We start from the raw sequence: 17,583 nt of genomic DNA on the forward strand, positions 1-17,583 counted from the left end.
TTAGGGTTTAGACGGTGGTACAGGAATGGCTTTCAGTCTATGGCAGGTGGAGGGGGGCTGACGTCTCAGGCAGTTGAGGGCCCTTGCAAGGGGCTGACCTTCAGCCTTCCTTGGTGCCCACCATAATGGGCACAGGCCAGGCTACACCACCGGCGGCAAGGCCAAGGGCTCCCTCTGGCCTATTACCTAGGACCCCTACAGGACTTTGCCAGCCCTGGAGGATTGAGGCCCTGAAGTCAGCTTCCCTGTGGGCGTGTCCCGCTTCTTCTTGGTGTGGGCGCCACTCAGGGAGGGGGGGGGGAGGGGCACTCCAAGGAACCACTCCTGCACACCTCCCTGACCTTTTCTGCTTCTCGCCCCCGGAAAGATTAGTGTCCAGGTTACCCCATCATGCCGCCACCCCCAGTGGCCTTGCCGCCTCCACAGCCTCCAAGTATAAGACCAGGTAAACCTCACAGGGAAGGCACTGAGAATGGAGACGCTCCAGGTAAGACTGCAGGGCCCCTGGGCACCTTGCAGGTCCAACTGGCCATAGCTGGCACAAAGAGGGAGAGTTCTGTGACCCGATGAAGGAGGCTTCCTTCTAGAAGGGTGTGGATGGCCAACAGGCTTCCCACCAGGAGGGAAGCAGGTGCACCACGGCCTGAAGGGGGGGAATATGAAAAGTTGGGGAGTATCTGGGGTTCCCAAGTATGGAACAGGGGATCACAGTGGGAGGGTTGGGTCCCAAATAGAAGATGCCAGGTAGGGGATGGGAAGGTAAGGGCTCAGGGTAGAGGGGTCCAGCAGGCCCTGAGACACTGGCCTTGTCCCAGGGGCTGCTGCTGTGGCTGCTGCTGAATGTGGGTGGGGTGTGGGCATCCAGGGGGCCACTACGGCCTCTCTGCCGGCCCATCAATGCCACCCTGGCTGCTGAGAACGAGGCCTGCCCGGTCTGCGTCACCTTCACCACCAGCATCTGTGCCGGCTACTGCCCCAGCATGGTGAGCAGCAAGGGGTGGGGGGAGTGCCCGGGGCCAGCCCTGCTGGATTGGGGATGGAAGGGTGGCTTGCTCCCTGGGCAGGGGCTGGGGAATTGGGAGGGCAAGCTGGGCACGTGGGAGTGACAGCACAGGGGGTCTGCTGGACACCTGAGTCTGAGACCTGTGGGGGGCAGCAGGGGAGCTCAGGGGAGAGTCTGACCACAGGTGAACCATGCCCCCACCCCCTACCCCGGCCTACAGGTTCGAGTGCTGCCAGCCATCCTGCCACCTATGCCCCAGCCAGTGTGCACCTACCACGAGCTGCGCTTTGCCTCCATCCAGCTCCCCGGATGCCCGCCTGGAGTGGACCCCACGGTCTCCTTCCCCGTGGCCCTCAGCTGTCACTGCGGGCCCTGCCGCCTCAGCAGCTCCGACTGTGGGGGTCCCAGAGCCCAGCCCTTGGCCTGTGACCGCCCCTCACTCCCAGGCCTCCTGTTCCTCTAAGGATCCCCCCCTACCCCAACTCCTGAAGCCAGCAGATGCTTCTTTCCTCCCCTCCTAATAAAGGCTTCTCAAACTGCACTCAGGTTGTCTTTTGTCAGACTCAGGGTGCATGTACGTGTGTAAACACACACACACACACACACACACACACACACACACTCAGAATGGGTTCAGTTTCAGGGCAGCTGGGTGGCTGTTGGTTGAGCATCTGATTCTTGATTTCAGCTCAGGTCATGATCTCAAGGTCATGGGAAGGAGCCCCACAATGGACTCCACACTGGGTATCCTGGAGTCTGCTTAAGAGTCTCTCTCTCGGGGGCGCCTGGGTGGCTCAGTGGGTTAAGCGTCTGCCTTCAACCCAGGTCATAATCCCAGGGTCCCGGGATCCAGCCCTGCATTGTGCTCCCTGCTTGGTGGGAGGCCTTCTTTTCCCTCTCCCACTCCCCCTGCTTGTGTTCCCTCTCTCACTATGTCTCAGTCAAATAAATAAAAAAAACTCAAAATCTTAAATCTCTCTTTCACTCACCTTCTGCCCCACTGCCACCCCCTGCCCCATTAGCTCTCTCTCTTAAAAAAAAAAAAAAAAAAAGAAGAGAGGGGGGAATAGGTCCAGTTTCAGATCCATTTTATACAAAGTAACAGTGTCAGAACTCTAGTAGAAAACAGGGTGGGCTGGGGCGGAAAGGGCGAGGGTGAGATCAGCTCAGGAGGTGTCCATGGTTTCGCCTTCTGTGGGGAGAAGGAAGGCCAGGTGGTCAGTGTGGGCTGGGAGTGGGGACTGAGGTCTCCAGATCAGATACCCGCCTGCCCTCTGGCGGGTGACCCCGGGGACAGGCACAGCAGGGGACACTCACTAAGCTCGTTGAAGAGAAAGGCGTCCTGGTATTCCTTCATGTACTGTGTGGAACGCGACTCGTCCAGAAAGAGCGAGTAGACTCGTTTGATGTCATCTACTTGCACTTCCGTGCCCTGCCGGGGGACGGCCACACCTCAGTGGGGCCCCTGGCAGGTCAGGGTGAAAACTCTGGGGTCTGGGTTCAAATCCTGCCCGGCTGTGGGCCCAAACCCTCCCTTCCTGGGTGGCTTCATCTGGAAGATGGACTTGATGGTGTTAACTTGGAGCTCCCAGACATCCGCGAGCACCTGCTCTGTGTCAGGCCGGGAGATACAGGTATGAACTCCACAGACCCATGTTTCTGGCCTTTGAAAAACCCTGGTTCAGAACTAAATCCAAAAACGCACACCAGGCCCTTGGAGAGGCAAGCGGGGCCTCCCACGCCCTCGGGCCTGTCCCTGGGGGCTTACTGTTGGCCTGACCTTGCGCTTCCGGCACACGAGACTGGCCGCCGTGATGAGCTGGATGGCGTAGCGCAGCGAGGTCTCTAGCCCGATGCGCGTCAGCACTGTGTAGGCGTCCTCACTCATTTCTACGTCTTCCTCCTCACACCTGTGGGCAGGTGGTGGTGGGGGTGGTGAGCCAGGGCCCGGGTTCCAACTGCAGCAAACGCCCGCCCCCTGGCCAGCCCATCCCCCACGGGCGCTGTGGGACATCCTGGGGGATGTGCAGAGTTGATCTCCTCAGAACCACAGAACGTGTAGCAAGAAGAGCCTCAGAGGCATGGCTGGGCCTGCAGCCTGGGATCCCCACCTCGACCCCCCAATCAAGCCCTGCCCTTCCGCTCCTTCCCTACCCTCAGATCGGAGGCCACTGCTTGGATGCCCAGCCCAGCCCTGCCCTACCTCCTGCAGGCCCAGGGACCTTCCCCCTCAAACCTCCCTGCCCCCACTTGCCAAGCATGATGGGTGCTGCCATGCTGTTCAAGCTTACAGCCTGGCCCCAACCCGGGACAGCAGGTGGCCTGGCCCATACCGGATGCGGAGGATCTGCTTCGTGTCCTTCTCACTGTAGGGAGAGGTGGAGACGATGAGCAGTCGGTCCAGTAGGTCGATGGGGATGCCGTGGGGGCTCTGGTAGCTGGTACCCCGGATCCTGGGGAGGAGGGGAAGGGAGAGCTGTCAGGGCTACGCTCCTAGGACCCGGCTCTCCGTTTCCTCTCCTTGGAATACCCCCCCCCCCACTTCCCCAACGCCACTACAGCCCACTCACTGGGCAAATACCACTTAACCTTCAGCTCCTGGCTGCTGTCGCCACCGACGGTGCAGCTGGCCCCCAGCTGCGTCCCCTCCTCCTCAGGGATGGGCTGATTTTAGCTAGGTATCTTTATCCGGGATTACTGAGTCAAGGTCCCACTCCTCTGCGTGAGGTAGAGCTCCACAGGGAAGAGATGGCCAGTCCTACTCCCTGCTGCACCAGGCCCAGCATAGGGCCCAGGAGACACTGTGGGTTCCCATTTCTCACGGGAGCTACATTCTGTAAAATGGGGCAAATGCTCAGTGGCAAGTGTCACACCGCTGCTTCTTGGGGACGCACATGGTTAGGTTCTTGTGAACCTCTGGTCACAATATTGCTGTCAACCGACTGACATATAACCTGGTTCTGTGTGCTTCTGTTTAAAGACATCTTTTGTAACATATGTCATCGCCCCACTGCCCTTGAACTCACGGCTAACGGCTTACACTTTCCATCAGGCCCGAATGGAGCTCACCTAACACACACACACTCTCTCTACGAGATGCATCCACTCCAGCCTTGTGGTTGGGGACACTGGGAAGTGACAGGCCCCTTTAGACGTGAAATCCCCAATAAAAAGCATAAAATGCAGCAAATGTGGCGCTGAGCCAATCAGGAAAAGGACATGCTTTTGGGGCGGGTGAGCTGAAACCAGAAGGCGGGCAGGGTGGCACCCTGCTGGAGCTTGGTTTGGAGCATCCCTAGAGGGCGACTCAAATGTGTGGCCTCTCTACGCACATCTGCCCCAGGGCACTGGAGTGTCACAGGTACTGGTGTTGGGGGTGGGGACAAATCAATGTTAGTGAGAGGATGCGGACACCCAAATACACAATGTGCAGATAATGAGGGACTTGGGTTGGCGCCCTGCTCTTGGCCAGTCTCCTCCCATCCCTGTTCAGAGATTGGCTCTGGCCCTGACCCCTTCTCCCCGTGACCTCAGGATCCGTCACGGGGCCTTGCTGTCCTCACCTGTAATGTGGGGCTGAAACAATATCCACCTCCCGAGCTTTTTTTTGTTTGTTTGTTTAAAGATCTTATCTATCTAATAGACAGACACAGAGAGGCAGGCAGAGAGAGAGGGGGAAGCAGCCTCCCTGCCGAGCAGAAAGCCCGACACGGGGCTCAATCCCAGGACCCCGAAATCATGACCTGAGCTGAAGGCAGAGGCTTAACCCACTGAGCCACCCAGGCACTCCCTTCCTCCCCAGCTTTAGGGTCCAAGCAGTTCACCAGGGACACAAGCCAGGGACAATCTGCCCATTTGTCCCCGGCAGCAATGACGGGGCCCCAGCTTCCTGGGGGCCATTTACCCCCGGCTTCCACCTCCCTGTCCGCCAATACAGATGAGGCAGAGAAGGCGGCCAGCTGGGACGACAGAGTGAGCGGTGCAGGCAACACCCTAGGGCAGAGGTTCTCAAGCTTTTCTAGAACCTGGGGTATTCATGGCTCAGGAAGGTTTCCCAGGCCAAAAGTAATATCCAGCTCTGTTCTGTAAGGTGGTTAGGGCAAAGTGAGCTAAGCATAGTGATTTACGCAGTTTCCAACACACACCTCTATGCACCCGTCAGAGACATAAACCATCCCACAGCCCTCTGTGTGTGTGTTCTGTAGCACCCTGGGATGCCTCGGCACAGTTTGAGAACTGCAGCCTCAAGGGCTACAGGAACAAAGACAGAAAGAACGTGGTCCCTCAGCTTCCTTGTGAAGCAGAGCAGAGTACCTGCCTCCCTTGTCTGAGGGAAGCACATCTTTCCATCTGGGACCTGGTACTTGTGGGGTCTCGTTCCAATCTCAGCAAACGTGATCTGCTTACCCTGGGCCTATACCCACTGCCTGGAGCATCCCCTTCTCCCAGAGGCCTTTGAGGGGGCCAGCAGCTGGCTCACCGGGTGATGCCGCGGTTGGTGGCCATGATGAGGACTGGCGCCATGTCACTCTCCAGGGCCCGATTAAGAAAGGAGAAGCTTTCAATGTCCAGCATGTGGACCTCGTCGATAAACAGCACCTGGGAGCCATTGGGGGGTATGTCAAATCCACCACCCAAGCCTCTCTCCTCCCATTTCCCACCACCGCAAGCTGTCTGCCCTGGCCGGGCCCCAATACTCACCCCGGGGATGATCTCTGCCTTGCCCTCCTCACGCCACTCAGCTACCTTGGCATTGATCTGTTCTCGGACTTCTGACTTGATCTCCCCTGTGTCACCTAGGGAGGCAGGGGTAGTGCGCGGAGGGTCAGAGAGGAGACAGGGACCCAGAGCCGGAGGGTGGATGAAGACAGAGAAGGATGGGACACCAGGGACAGAGGGAAGACAGACCAAAACTGGAGTGGCAAAGGGACAGAAGGGGTGGGAGTTCTAAACGTCCCAGAGAGGAGGAGGACCGGAGACAGAGAACCTGCGAAGAAGAGAGGGCAGGACACGCAAGCTCCCATTGGACCACCCAAGAGAGGGACAGACGGCAACAGGGTGGGATGGACAAACCAGGGGGATACGCTGGAGGGTGGGGAAGGGGGGCTGCACAGAGCAGGGCCAGTCTAAGGCGCCCCACCTGAGAAGAGAGCCAGGAAGCCCTGGGTGCGGGAGTTGATGACGTCAATTTCATGCAGGGACACGGTGTGGACTACCTCCTTGCGTTTCTGGAGCTCCCCGTCTGGACACTGCACGAACTTGGTCTATAGGGTCCGGGGAAGGGGAGGGAGAGACATCGGCAGAGAAGAGCATGAAAGGAGGCTCAGAGGGGCCTGTGCAGGGGGAGTTCGGACTCCGGACTCCTCGGAATGGAGCTGAGAATCTGGAAAACCCAGGTCCAAGAGTAGTCACCACTAGGGGATTCAAGAGCACTGAAGGATGGGGAATTCCCAGAGGACCTTGGAAACCACCAGCAAGAGCCAAGATAAAAGGTCTTGGCTGCCCTAGAGGTTACAGAGAAAAACCAAGAGTGCCAGGGCCACAGGGCTGGGGTGACTGGAGGACCCAGACCCTCTGGGCCATGCAGGTGTTGGTGGAGACACAAACATCCTGGTGTCTGGAGCAAGGGGACCACCAGAGCCCTGGCCCACCTGGGAGCCCATAGCGTCATAGTCACGAGCGCGTGTGAAGGAGCGGCCCAGCTTGGAGATCTTTCCCGTGGCCTTGTCAATGGTGATCACATCCCTGTGGGAGAGTGGGGGAAGGAGGGCGGGAGTGAGGACAAAAAAGGGCCCAAGATCCCCCACCCTGGCCACCCAGTGTGGCCCCCTGCCACTCACCCGGCCTGGACCTTGTCTTTGGTCAGGGACTCAATCATCTTGGTGCCCAGGTCGTAGATGGTCTCCATCTCTGTGGTCTTGAGGGTCAGCTTGCCTACCTTAGAGCCCTGAGAGGGGTGACATGCCAGGCAAGCAGTTCAGAGCGGGCCTGCTATCTCCCCAACATGGCTTTGAAATGGGCATGACACAGGGATGCCTTAGGGGCTCATGGACATATTCACTGTCACGACCATGGTGACGGCCTCATGGGTACACACATATGTCAACCTTCAACATATACGGCTTATTGTTTGTCAACTTCTTAACTAACCGATTACTAAAACCACAGCAAGCAAACAACTTGCCTAAAAGGTTAAGTTTTGTTTGTTTGTTTGTTTGAATTTATTATTTATTTAACAGAGATCGCAAGTAGGCAGAGAGGCAGGCAGAGAGAGGAAGGGAAGCAGGCTCGCCGTGGAGCAGAAAGCCCGATGTGGGGCTCAATCCCAGGACCCTGGGATCATGAACCAGAGCTGAAGGCAGAGCTTTAACCCACTGAGCCACCCAGGTGCCCCAAAGGTTAAGTTTTTAAGAACAGCAACACGGACTAGCAGTCCATGACATGGGAGGGGCGGGGATCACAATCCCACATTCTTCATTTTCTATCCAGGTAACTTTTTTACCGTTCACAAACCCAGATGACCCAGAGCTAAGCTAAACACAGCTAAGAAAACAAAAATGCCACTCTCCCTCCCATAAGGTAAGCACAATCAGTGCATAGCTGTCGGTCTTGTTTCTAGGGAGCGGTCCTTTCTGTAGGGACAGGTGGCGGAAAGAAAGAGCCAAGATTTGGAAGGGAGAGAAAGATGGTTTTGGCTTTACATTTTTTTTTTAAGATTTTATTTATTTATTTGACAGACAAAGATCACAAGTAGGCAGAGAGGCAGGCAGAGAGAGAGGGGGAAGCAGGCTCCCTGCTGAGCAGAGAGCCCGATGTGGGACTCAATGTGGGGCTCGATCCCAGGACCCTGAGATCACGACTTGAGCCGAAGGCAGAGGCTTAACACACTGAGCCACCCAGGAGCCCCAAAATATTTATTTAAGCATCTCTATACCCACCATGAAGCTCGAACTCATGACCTTAGAAAGCAAGTCACACACTCTACTGCCTGAGTCAGCCAGGCGCCTCCAGTTTTACATTTTTAAAGGGAGGGTGCATCCATGAATGTCTTCTGTGACAAAAATCTAACTTAAAGAACTAACTTGTGGGGCACCTGGGTGGCTCAGTCAGTTACGTGTCTGACTTTTGATCTCAGCTCAGGTCTTGATTTCAGGGTTGTGAGTTCAAGTACCACACTGGGCTCCAGGTTGGGCGTAAATCCTTACTAATCAAAAGATAAATAAAAATAAAATAAAAACATTTTGTTGGGGGTGGACACCTGACTGACTCAGTCGGGGGAGCATGAGACTCCTGATCTGAGGGCTGTTGAGTTCCAGCCCCACATTGAGGGTAGAGTTTACTTTAAAATTTAAAAAATAAATAAAAACAAGGGGTGCATGGGTGGCTCAGCTGGTTAATTGTTTGCCTTTGGCTCAGGTGATGATCCCAGATTCTGGGATTGAGCCTTACATCAGCCTCCCTGTTCGGCAGGAAGCCTGCTTCTCTTTCTCCCACTCCCCCTGCTTGTGCTTTTTCTCTCACTGTGTCTCCCTCTGTCAAATAAGCAATAAATAAAATCTTTAAAAAAAATAAAAGATTAAAAAAATTAATAACTAATCAGAAGAACTATCTTGGGGATGGCTTTCTCTATGTTTAAATATTCTCCTACCACATTTTAAAAATTCAAAAGGTAGGGGCACCTGGATGGCTCAGTGGGTTGAGCCTCTGCCTTCAGCTCAGGTCATGATCTCAGGGTCCTGGGATGGAGCCCCACCATGGGTTCTCTGCTCAGCGGAGAGCCTGCTTCCCCCTCTCTCTGCCTGCCTCTCTGCCTTGTGATCTCTGTCAAATAAATAAATAAAATCTTTAAAATTTAAAAGGTAATTGCCAATGGATAAGACTAACTAAGGAGTTAGAGACAGGGGTTAAAAATGCAAGTTGAGGGGCACCTGAGGGGCTCAGTTAGTTGGGTATCTACCTCCCACTCAGGTCATGATCCTAGGGTCCTGGGATCAAGCCCGGTGTCGGGCTCCCTTCTCTACAGAGTGTCTGCTTCTCCCTCTCCCTCCGTCGCTCCCCTTGCTCATTCTCTCTCTCAAATAAAGGAATAAAATCTTTTTAAAAAAAGAAATTGCAGGGTGCCTGGGTGTCTCAGTCATTAGGTATCTGCCTTCAGCTCAGGTCATGATTCCAGGGTCCTGGGATCCAGTCCTACATTGGGCTCCCTGCTCAGCAGGGAGCCTGCTTCTCCCTCTCCCACTACCCTTGCTTATGTTCCCTCTCTTGCTTTCTCTCTCTCTGTCAAATAAACAAAATCTTTAAAAAAAGAAAAAAAAAAAGAAATTGCAAGTCAATGGAATTGTGCTTCTGAAACCTATTTCCACTGAGAACGACGAGCAAATGAAAGAAGAGTACAGTGTCCACGGGACAAGACACAGGAACGGAAGGTGACTCGGTGCGAGGTCAAGAGGCCTGCAGCATGTCTAAACTTTCCATCATTTTTCTTTTTTTAAAAGATTTTATTTATTTATTTGACAGAGATCACAAGTAGGCAGAGAGGCAGGTAGAGAGAGAGGAGGAAGCAGGCTCCCCGCTGAGCAGAGAGCCCGATGCGGGGCTCAATCCCAGGACCCTGGGATCATGACCTGAGCCGAAGGCAGAGGCTTTAACCCACTGAGCCACCCAGGCGCCCCTAAACTTTCCATCATTTGGCATGTTACCAGCAACTACAACTGAACATGTACGAGAGAATTACAGACAGAGGAAGAGAAGCCAGCCATGGCAAGTCACCTGCCACAGGACCCTGTGTGTAAGAATGGCCCCAAACTGGCAAATCCACAGAGACCAGAAGTGGATCCATGGCTCCCAGGGGTCGGGAGCCAGCAAAGTTCTAGGTTTTTTTTCTTTAAAGATGTTATTTATTTATTTGATAGAGAGAGAGATCACAAGTAGACAGAGAGGCAGGTAGAGAGGGGGAAGCAGGCTCCCCACTGAGCAGAGAGCCTGATGCAGGGCTTGATCCCAAGACCCCGAGATCATGACCCAAGGCAAAGGCAGAGGCTTAAACCACTGAGCCACCCAGGCACCCTGAAGTTCTAGTTTTTTATCTTGCTGGTGGTCCTAAGGGGATTTGCTTTATAATAACTTACTAACCACATGATTACTTTATGTGCTTCCTTAAGTGTTTCATTTTACAACAAGAACGTTATCATTCTCAACTTTATATATAAAAAAAAAAAAAAAAAAAAAAAAAAAAAAAAAGGGAGGGAATCACAACAACCTGGATAGGAAATGCTTTTAAGTGCTAAGCTGCATAAAATCTCAAAGAAAATGTTCTTAAGCCTGACCATTAAGAATCAGTCATGAGAGGGGCGCCTGGATGGCTCAGTGGGTTAAAGCCTCTGCCTTCAGCTCAGGTCATGATCCCAGGGTCCTGGGATTGAGCCCCGCATCAAGCTCTCTGCTCAGCAGGGAGCCTGCTTCTTCCTTTTCTCTCTCTCTGCCTGCCTCTCAGCCTACTTGTAATCTCTGCCTGTCAAAGAAAGAAAGAAAGAAAGAAAGAAAGAATCAGTCATGAGAGAGTGCAGCAGCTCCTGCCCACAGGTCCTGTCCCCGTCCTTTGAGAAAACCACCATTTTGCGCGCACACACACACACACACACAAAGATTAACTATGAGAAGGCCCCCCAGCTGGTTCAGTCAAAAGAGCATGCAACTCTTGAGTTCGAGTCCCATGTTGGGGGGTAGAGATTACTTAAATAAATAAAACTTTAAAAAAAAAAATTAACTATGAGAAACTTCCAGACTTTCTCTGTCATGACACTATTTGGTATTAACTGCTCACGGTGCTGCTCACCAGGGGATAAACTGACCCCCAACCGTAGGCACCCGGAGAGGGCTCCAACCTGCAGATCAAACATTCCACAGATTCCGTCGCTCCACCCTCCAGCCCTGGAGGTGGCCTAGGCTGATAGCAGACTCACCATCCCTGTCGCTGGCCGGTCAATCTGGATCTCCACCACCTCCCCTTCAATGATCTCGGTCTCTTCCCTAGGCAGAGAATAGGTATGAGCAGAGAGCCCAATGCCTGGGCCCTTGGGAATGGCTAACTCCCACGAGTCCTTGGGCACAGAACAAGTCGAACAGGACAGGGTCATTCCGAGGCTCTGTGAGCTGGCTCCATCCCCAGCCCTGGGTCCTGTGCTTACTTGATGCGAACACCAATAGACCGCCGGAAGGCCTGCGTCAGCGCCTCTGTCTTGCTCATTTCCAGGGAGAAGATCTCGCTGCCCGCAATGGCTGTGAACGGGGTGTCAGGGCCCAGGGCCTGTGCCATGCCTAAGGAAGAGGTGGTCTGGGTAGGGGGGAGCAGCCTAACAGCAGGCACCACCTACACTGTGTCAAACCAGCTCTCTCCCTGCTCAGGAAGGAGCATAGTTGAGACGGGCTCAGCGCCGGGGGCAGACAGGGAGACATGGAGAAAGCCAGGGACGGCAGGCTGCACACGGAGGCATGGTTTGAACCCGATGCTAACTAGAGGGCCAACTTCATGACCTGATCTTCTTGCTAAGCCCATCTCTCAACCTCTAGGAGCTGTTTAGCCTCTGGGCTCACGGGCAATGCACAGGAGTAGAGGCCAAAAGAGGGCTGAAACAGTTAAGGGTAATGGCTCTGGAGCCAGACTGCCTAGGTTGAATCCTGGCCCGACCGCTTAGCACCACGTGATCCTGAGAAGTCTTGTCTGCTTCGAGCCTGTTTGCCTCTCTGTAGAACAGGGACCACTAGTAGGGGAGGCACCCTGCAGAGAAGCGACCTGGGGGCGACAGGTGGGCACTGGTGTCCAACCATGAACCCGTCACATGACCAGGGACAAGCCAGGGAACAGATCTTCTCTCTGGCCTGGGGTTGGCTGGTGGCCAGTGGGGCTGATCTTGCAGTCACTCCAAGCACCACGCTGAGTCCCAAAATGACTTCCTGAACCCTTCTCACCAGTGGGAGGTGGGGACTCTTCCTGGTCCACTTTTCAGAGATATGCCACACTCTGTGCCTGGCTACCCTGTTCTTTACTGTTCAGATACTCTGCAAGTCTTGGCTCAGGGCCTGACTTCTCTGGGAAGGCTCTCCTGGTAACTGCCACCGCATCCTTCCCTGCTCCCTCATTAGGGTCAGGATTTGCCTCTGTCTGTTACAGCATCCATCAGCCTGGAAGGAACTGTGTCCCCAAGACCAGAAACTCCCTAAAGTCAAGGCTTTGCCCTTCCTCATTTAAGTGTCCCCAGTGTCTGGCCCAGGACCCCCACTTTACTAAGGAAGCAATGGTCCACATTAAAACAAGAGATGTGCTCATGTCTCATGATGTCGCAGTAAATGTGATGATATGCTTAAGTTCTGGTCAAAGAGATGTTAAGTAAAACCGTGTGGGAGTCGCAAGACAGCTGCTTAAAGGGAGCTACCTTTAAAGGGAGGGAGGTACATAATCACTGCAAGATCTCTTTCTTCTTCCTCCTATGTGGAAGTATGGATGGGAAGGCTGGAGCTTAGGCAACCCTCTTGGAACAGGAGGTGACCCTGACATGGAAGCAAGTACAGAGGATGTTGAGGTGGGAAGGCAGATTCTTCTACGTGAGAGAATGAGCCAGAGTGTTTATGTTCCTGCCATTTTGGGCGGCCTGTTAAATGTGGCTGAAGCCAAGCCGGATTTATACAGTAAGGGTTATCTGGCAGAGAGCCGAAGAGCTCCTGCCCCAAGAGCATTCTTACCCATGGCAATGGCTGTCTTCCCAGTGCCTGGCTGGCCAGCGATGAGCACTGCCCGCCCGGCGATCTTCCCTTCCCGGATCATCTCCAGCACAACGCCAGCTGCCCGCCGGGCTGCCAGTTGCCCCACCATGCCCTGGGAAGCCTATGGGGTGGAAGGCAAGAGCACACCAGGTGACTACCCACTGGGCTGCCACCCCATTTCCACTACCTCCAGGCCAGGGAGACAAAAGGGCATGCTGTTGGCTAGGACTTAGGGAAAAAAGCTGAAAAAACCTTTTCCACCCCAATTTTTAAAAATTAATAAAACTCTACACGTGGCTACATTTTATAGATAGGTGGCCAGAGGTCTGGGAGACCCTAATAGGGAGACCCCCTGTGCCTGGGACCTCCAGGGATCAGCCTCCCCACCTCACCGCCCTCAGCTCTACCTGCCGTGGCTCCAAGGCATCGTCCAGCCCCAGCCCCCGGATGTGCGAGTGTGCACCTGCATGAGGGGAAAGAACCAAAAGACACAGTCACCAGTCAGCTCTGGATAATGTGTGGCCTGAGAAAAGGGGCTTTGTCTCTGAGCCCTAGTTTCCTCCTTGGTCAGATAGGGAGGTCTGAGTCTCTACCTCACGGGGAGGAGGGCTGGTCGGGGTAAAGGCTTAATAAACTAGAACTGCCCTTAAGCTACAGCACAGTGGGCCAGAATGACCAAGACCTGGCTTACCGCACCATCAGATCAGACTCTAACTGGAACAGCTGACGATCACAATTACTTTACATTTATAGCCTAAGTGGCCCTACAGATTCTTATCTCATTCCATATAACCCTGAGAAACAGAGTTGCAGCTATTACCACCCCAGAGTGCTTCTGGGGTTCAACAACCTCCTCAGGCCCTCACCACCATGAAGTTAAGGAAGGAGCCCAGAGAGGTTAGGCCCCTTGGCCAAGACCACACAGCCCAGTGAGAGACATAGATGTGGGATTTAAATGTTTCACACTGGACCAAGGCTGCACAAACTAGAGCCTGTGGGCCAGGCTTCTTGTTTTTGTAAATAAAATTTTATTGGCACAGCACCACGACCGTTCCCTTACATAGGGCCTGTGGCTGCTTTTGCACTGCAGCAGGAGAACTGAAATATTTGCCAAAGAGAAGAGAGTTATATCTGGCTCTTTAAGAAAAGATTTGCTGACCCCAGCCCCAGATTGTAAGCACCCTGTGGAGAAGGTACCGGGTCTTCTGCTCCAACAGCACCTGGCCCTCTAAGAGCTGAAACCATGTTGGCCCCTGCACGTTAAGGGCTCTATGTGCCTGACCTTATGGAATCTTCTATCCGTTGAAGAGGGGAACTACCTCTGCTCCATTCTTTTTTTTTTTTTTTTTTTAAAGATTTTATTTATTTATCAGAGAGAGAGTGGGAGAGAGCGAGCACAGGCAGACAGAATGGCAGGCAGAGGCAGAGGGAGAAGCAGGCTCCCCGCTGAGCAAGGAGCCCGATGTGGGACTCGATCCCAGGACGCTGGGATCATGACCTGAGCCGAAGGCAGCTGCTTAACCAACTGAGCCACCCAGGCGTCCCCCTCTGCTCCATTCTGAGGAGAAGGACACTGAGGCCGAGAGCAATCAGCCTCTTGCAACGGAAGTGGTTCCCAGCACGGTCCCCCTGTGCCATCTGAGTCCACTCTGGCACTCAGCCCACTTCCCTCTCAGGGTCCCTGGGCAGTCTGGCTCTGTCTCAGGGGGCATGCAGGGGTGGCTATGCTCACTCACCGATACGCTCAATCCTCGTCACATCTCGGATCTCTGGGACCTTGGTTGTGGCCGTCTGGGAGCAGAGGAAGACACGTCTGAAGAGTCAGATGATCCCAGTTTTCACTACCTCCTCCGTCCCTCCCGCCCGCTTCCAGGAGGCAGTCCTTTTCATTCCTCTTCCCTACGTAGGGCAGGCCAACAGCCCCAACATCTGTCACTCCCACCCTTCTCGTCTGTCACCAACAAATGCTGGTTGGTTGACCCCAGTACACCAAGTCCCAGAACAATAAGGACCGTGTCTGTCTCATTCACAGCTCTGTCCCCAGGACCTGGCACAGTACGTGGTGTCCTGGAATGTTATGGTGAAGGAAGAAGTTTTCTCCACTCCCACAACCAGAAGGACAGACACCAAATGGAGTAGCAAGCTAGGTCGATCGCCCAGTCCCTTTGTACCTTGCTGCCCAAATCTGTCACCAGGCCTTTGCACGCACAAGTCCCAGGGTCCAGCCTGCTCTCCCCAGCTCCCCCACTGAATTAGATGAAGTGAACGAAAGGAGGCCCTCCCCGACCGCTGCCCCAGCCTAACTTGTTCCAGGGTCTCCGGATGTCTGGGCAGAATGTGAGGTCTCCCTTGGGAGCCCAATCTCCCTGTGTAATCTCACATTTAGGGGGGAGACTGTCCAATCAATGTTCTCGGCTCCAGCGGATGGGAGTCCCATGAAGGGCACAGCCCACATCTTGCTTGTTCACTTGGGGTTCAACCCTTAGGGTTTGGATGAATGATGTACTAAAGTCTGAGCTGACTTGACAAGCAGGTATTGGGTCCTCTGGTGTCTCCAGCTCTCTGCAAAGAGCCCCCAGTCACCATTCCTTCTCTATAGGGGAGAGAGATGAGTAAGTGCCCCCCAGGACAATTCAAGAGCCCCTGGAGGGGCACCTGGGTGACTCAGATAGTTAAGCACCTGCCTTCGGCTCAGGTCATGATCTCCAGGTCCTGGGATCAAGCCCTGCCTCAGGATTCCAGCTCAGCCGGGAGTCTGCTTCTCCTTTTCCCTCGCCCCCTGACTGTGTCCTTTTTGGCTCTCTCGCAAATGAATAAATAAAATCTTTTTAAAAAATTCAAGTGAGGGGCGCCTGGGTGGCTCAGTTGTTAGGCCTCTGCCTTTGGCTCGGGTCATGATCTTGGGGTCCTGGGGTCGAGCCCGCATCGGGCTCCCTGCTTTGCAGGAAGCCTGCTTCTCCCTCTCCCACTCCCCCTGCTTGTGTTCCATCTCTCCCTCTCTCTGTCAAATTAATAAAAATTTAAAAAAAAAAATTCAAGTGATAACCTACTGAGCATCAGCCCCAAGTATGAGGTGCCAAAATATGAAAATGGCCCAAACAATTCCATGACAAGATCCCCAGCCTCTGCACCCCCAGCTGTGTCCCCTTCCCCACGGATACCCCCCAGGTCCTCAACACTCTTGTGGCTCAAGGTTAAGCAACTCCTCACTTTTTTTTTTTTTTTAAGATTTTATTTATTTATTTGACAGAGAGGGAGAGATCACAAGTAGGCTGAGAAGCAGTCAGAGAGAGGAGGAAGCAGGCTCCCTGCTGAGCAGAGAGCCCGATGTGGGGCTCGATCCCAGGACTCTGGGATCATGACCTGAGGCGAAGACAGAGGCCTAACCCACTGAGCCACCCAGGCGCCCCGCAACTCCTCACTCTTAAGCACACAGGACAAGTCCCCACCTGAGCCTCCTCCTGTACTCAGGTGCCATTCATACCATCAACAACCCAAGGCTCCCGAATGGCTTGAAGCCCAAGATACTACAACCCTCATCAAACTTTAGGGCAAAGTTTGCAGAACTATCTGCTGATTGCACCCAGAGGACTAGAAGTTGGGAGTTCCCATAACATGATAGGGTCAGATCGGACCACTGAGACCTTGAATAACACTTGAATCCAGGATTCCAGGATACCACCCCCTTACTCCTCCTCAGACCAGGAGTCCTGGCCCCCAGACTCCTCCTACCTCAGACACAGGAGCCCAGGCCCCAGCAGCCTTCTCCCTCAGACTCAGAAGTCCTGCCCACAGCTCCTCCTCCTCCCTCAGACCCAGGAGTCCAGACCCGCAGTCACCTTCTTCCTCAGACAAGAGAGTGCTGGCTCCCAGGCCCTCTCCTTCCCCAGACCTGGGAGTCCTGGCCCCAGCCTCCTCCTCCCTCAGACACAGGAGCCCAGGCCCCAGCAGCCTTCTCCCTCAGACTCAGAAGTCCTGCCCACAGCTCCTCCACCTCCCTCAGACCCAGGGGTGCAGGCCCCAGACTCCTCCTCCCTCAGATGCAGGAGCCCAGGCCCCCAGCCCCCTCCTCCCTCAGACCCAGGAGTCCAGACCTCCAGCCACCTTCTTCCTCACACAAGGGTGTGCTGACTCCCATGCCCTCTCCTCTTCCAGACCCGGGAGTCCTGGCCCCCAGACCTTCTCCTCCCTCATAACTGGGAACCCTGGACCTTAGGCCTTCTCCCTCAGACCCAGGGGCCCGGGTCCCCAGCACCGTTCCCGCTCAGACTCAGGAGTGAGGGTTCGCTCCTCAGCAATCCCCACGCCGGCACTTACCACGGTTGCCATGATGCTCACCAACCGCCAATATCCTAGCGGAAACGGAAACGCGCTAGAAACGAGGCGTTCTGGTCCTTCTAGATGGCTAGGTCCTCCAAAGATCTCGACGTTTCCTCATAAATATGCAAACTCTCCTTGTGGGGGTGTGGCGTCACTTTTTAGGCCCCGCTCCTCTGCAGACTGAGATGGTAAAGGGTTTCCCGGAACTCCTGGGTCGGTTCCCAACGCCTCCTGGCCCCTCCCTTTACCCAGGCCTCTTTGCTGAGGCTGACTGCAAAATTCTTAAGACTTCTTTGGGCCACCACACGTCCCCCACGCTCCTTTTGCTCCCTCTTCCACCCTCTTTCCTCCCTGCTAACTCTGGGGCCTCAAGATTAGGATTGACAGAGTTGAGGGCCAGTCGGCAAGCGCGGCGGGCAGCCACGCCCCCCAAGGCTCTCATTGGCCGCTAAGGTGGCGGGGCAGAGCAAACCCTGCCTTGTTCACCAATGAGGAGACGC

At 54.4% G+C, this 17,583-nt stretch overlaps 2 protein-coding genes across 4 annotated transcripts; one reads left to right on the plus strand and one right to left on the minus strand.

The window, feature by feature from the left end:
• The first annotated feature begins 17 nt into the window (after positions 1–17).
• Positions 18–1,544, plus strand: LHB (luteinizing hormone subunit beta). Its single transcript, XM_004767355.3, is given in 4 exon segments — positions 18–487; positions 816–983; positions 1,224–1,445; positions 1,447–1,544. Coding segments are annotated over 4 exon segments (483 nt in total). The 5' UTR covers positions 18–472; the 3' UTR covers positions 1,525–1,544.
• Positions 1,545–2,074: 530 nt separating this feature from the next.
• Positions 2,075–17,462, minus strand: RUVBL2 (RuvB like AAA ATPase 2). Of its 3 annotated transcripts, none has more exons than XM_004767360.3 (15): positions 17,081–17,462; positions 14,500–14,554; positions 13,171–13,226; positions 12,743–12,884; positions 11,191–11,320; positions 10,966–11,032; positions 6,844–6,950; positions 6,655–6,748; positions 6,144–6,267; positions 5,705–5,799; positions 5,484–5,602; positions 3,337–3,456; positions 2,784–2,913; positions 2,321–2,435; positions 2,075–2,195 (listed from the first exon to the last, which is right to left on the minus strand). In XM_004767360.3, the coding sequence occupies exons 1-15, from the start codon at positions 17,090–17,092 to the stop codon at positions 2,170–2,172; spliced, it is 1,392 nt and encodes a 463-aa protein (XP_004767417.1). In that variant the 5' UTR covers positions 17,093–17,462; the 3' UTR covers positions 2,075–2,169. The 3 variants fall into 3 exon arrangements, with proteins under 3 accessions (XP_004767417.1, XP_012919561.1, XP_044932987.1); XM_013064107.2 differs by having other exon boundaries at positions 14,500–14,576; XM_045077052.1 differs by lacking the exon at positions 17,081–17,462 and adding an exon at positions 16,868–17,031.
• Positions 17,463–17,583: the final 121 nt, after the last annotated feature.

Source organism: Mustela putorius, unplaced genomic scaffold, assembly GCF_011764305.1.
Source record: "Mustela putorius furo isolate JIRA1106 unplaced genomic scaffold, ASM1176430v1.1 tig00000196_pilon_pilon_pilon, whole genome shotgun sequence".
Classification (NCBI taxonomy): Eukaryota; Metazoa; Chordata; class Mammalia; order Carnivora; family Mustelidae; genus Mustela; species Mustela putorius.

Coding starts and splice junctions, on each gene's coding strand:
- RUVBL2 (XM_045077052.1), bottom strand. CDS start 16,957: ATGAGGGAGGAGAAGGTCTGGGGGCCAGGACTCCCGGGTCTGGAAGAG. Junction 14,555..16,867: donor ACCCTTGTGTGAGGAAGAAG/GTGGCTGGAGGT, acceptor CTCTGCTCCCAG/ACGGCCACAACCAAGGTCCC. Junction 2,436..2,783: donor TCGTGTGCCGGAAGCGCAAG/GTCAGGCCAACA, acceptor GTCCCCCGGCAG/GGCACGGAAGTGCAAGTAGA.